General features: G+C 35.1%; 1 protein-coding gene across 1 annotated transcript; it reads right to left on the bottom strand.

The window, feature by feature from the left end:
- Nucleotides 1-256: 256 nt before the first annotated feature.
- Vmn1r229 (vomeronasal 1 receptor 229) lies at nucleotides 257-1,177 on the bottom strand. Its single transcript, NM_134190.1, has one exon. The coding sequence runs from the start codon at nucleotides 1,175-1,177 to the stop codon at nucleotides 257-259; it is 921 nt and encodes a 306-aa protein (NP_598951.1).
- Nucleotides 1,178-1,506: the final 329 nt, after the last annotated feature.

Below are 1,506 nucleotides of genomic sequence, written 5' to 3'. Positions count from 1 at the left end.
ATATTTAAAAAAAAAAGAAAATCATAGGTCTACTCAATGAAATGTAGTCTAAACTATGAACTATTAATTTGGCAAGAATCTGCAGTTAGTTATCTAGGGTATAATTAAGAAGAGAGAACATAGTATTATTCTGCTACAAAATGATTATTAAATGAATATATCATATATTATTTTATTACACTGATATTTTGAATAGCATGAGTAAACAAGATTAGATATTCATCATTAAAAATACACTTTCAGATTTATTACAAGATTATGGAAGTTTTAGATTTCCTATACAGGTAAAGCAGAATCTGGAAACAGTGAAATCACGACTCATCACAAATGGGCCTATAGCAGGAAAACCCATAGAAATGATGGTCGTGATATTCATTACCCACCAACTGGGATCATGTGAAAGTGCAACATAGCCTTGCAAAACTGAAGAGAGTGTATAAAATGCTAGAAAGGTGCAAACCAGGATCAGAATGGTCTGTGTGGCTCTGTTTTCAGCAGAGGTCCTAGGGGAAGCATGAGTGTGGAGGATGTGTTGAACCCTCTTTTTGTGTCCATAAAGTATGACTATCATGGTGGTGCTGGAAGATACAATGAGCAAAGAAAACAGGACTTCAGGAAACACACAAAATGCTGTATACATTATATCTACCATTTTGTCACGGCCTACAGAGTGGCAGAATTCAATATCTTTTTTTTGTGTTTTATTTTTGCTATTTCTGTTGGTTGATGTATATACAGGGAAAAGCATATTTACTAGCATGAATAGGATCCAGCAGAGAGAAATGAACAGGCCCATGAACTTTGCTGTTTGCTCTTTAAATTCCTTCCAGCAGGAGTTCCTGGTGCTTATGGTGATTGCCTGAAAGACACTCAAGAGACAGGTCATGCTAATTGACATACTCCTGGAAACTCTTCTAACATACATAATTAGTTTACACCCAACATCATCGAATAAGTCATTCCATCCAAAAACTGCAAGTACCTCTGGAAGTCCTTTGGAGAAAATAATCAAGGAGTTTGATGTGAATACATGTATAAGTATTATATCTATGATCTTTAATGTGCGTTCTTTGTTATAAAGGACTAAATAGTAGAAAAGAAGAGAGAAGTTTCCCAGAATACCAAGTGCACTCTGAAGTGAGAGTACAATTCCCATTGCCAGGTTCCCAAAATCCATTATGTCATTCAGCAAATTTTCCTTCAAATTATGGCAATAATCACATCTCTGAGCCAAATCATGTATTGACGTTTTCTAAGTTGGGATGTGTGGGTCTACAAGAATCACTGGAGTTTCTATATCCAAGGCCATTGTGTACAACATAGCAAGAATCTGTTTCAAATGAAATATTTTATCATCATTAATAGTTTTCAGTGAAAAGTTTGAAATTTATTAGGTGCCGTATTTATAGACAGAAGTTCCACTACACTTCATGGAAATTTAAGCATTAAGAATAATGGTGCTCCACCTTGTGAGAATCAATGGTTAAATGGTGTTCAAGTGGAGTG

This window comes from Mus musculus, chromosome 17 (genome assembly GCF_000001635.26).
Source record: "Mus musculus strain C57BL/6J chromosome 17, GRCm38.p6 C57BL/6J".
In the NCBI taxonomy this organism is placed as follows: domain Eukaryota; kingdom Metazoa; phylum Chordata; class Mammalia; order Rodentia; family Muridae; genus Mus; species Mus musculus.
The sequence above is the reverse complement of the archived record's forward strand: the minus strand, read 5'-3'. Positions and strand labels throughout refer to the sequence as shown.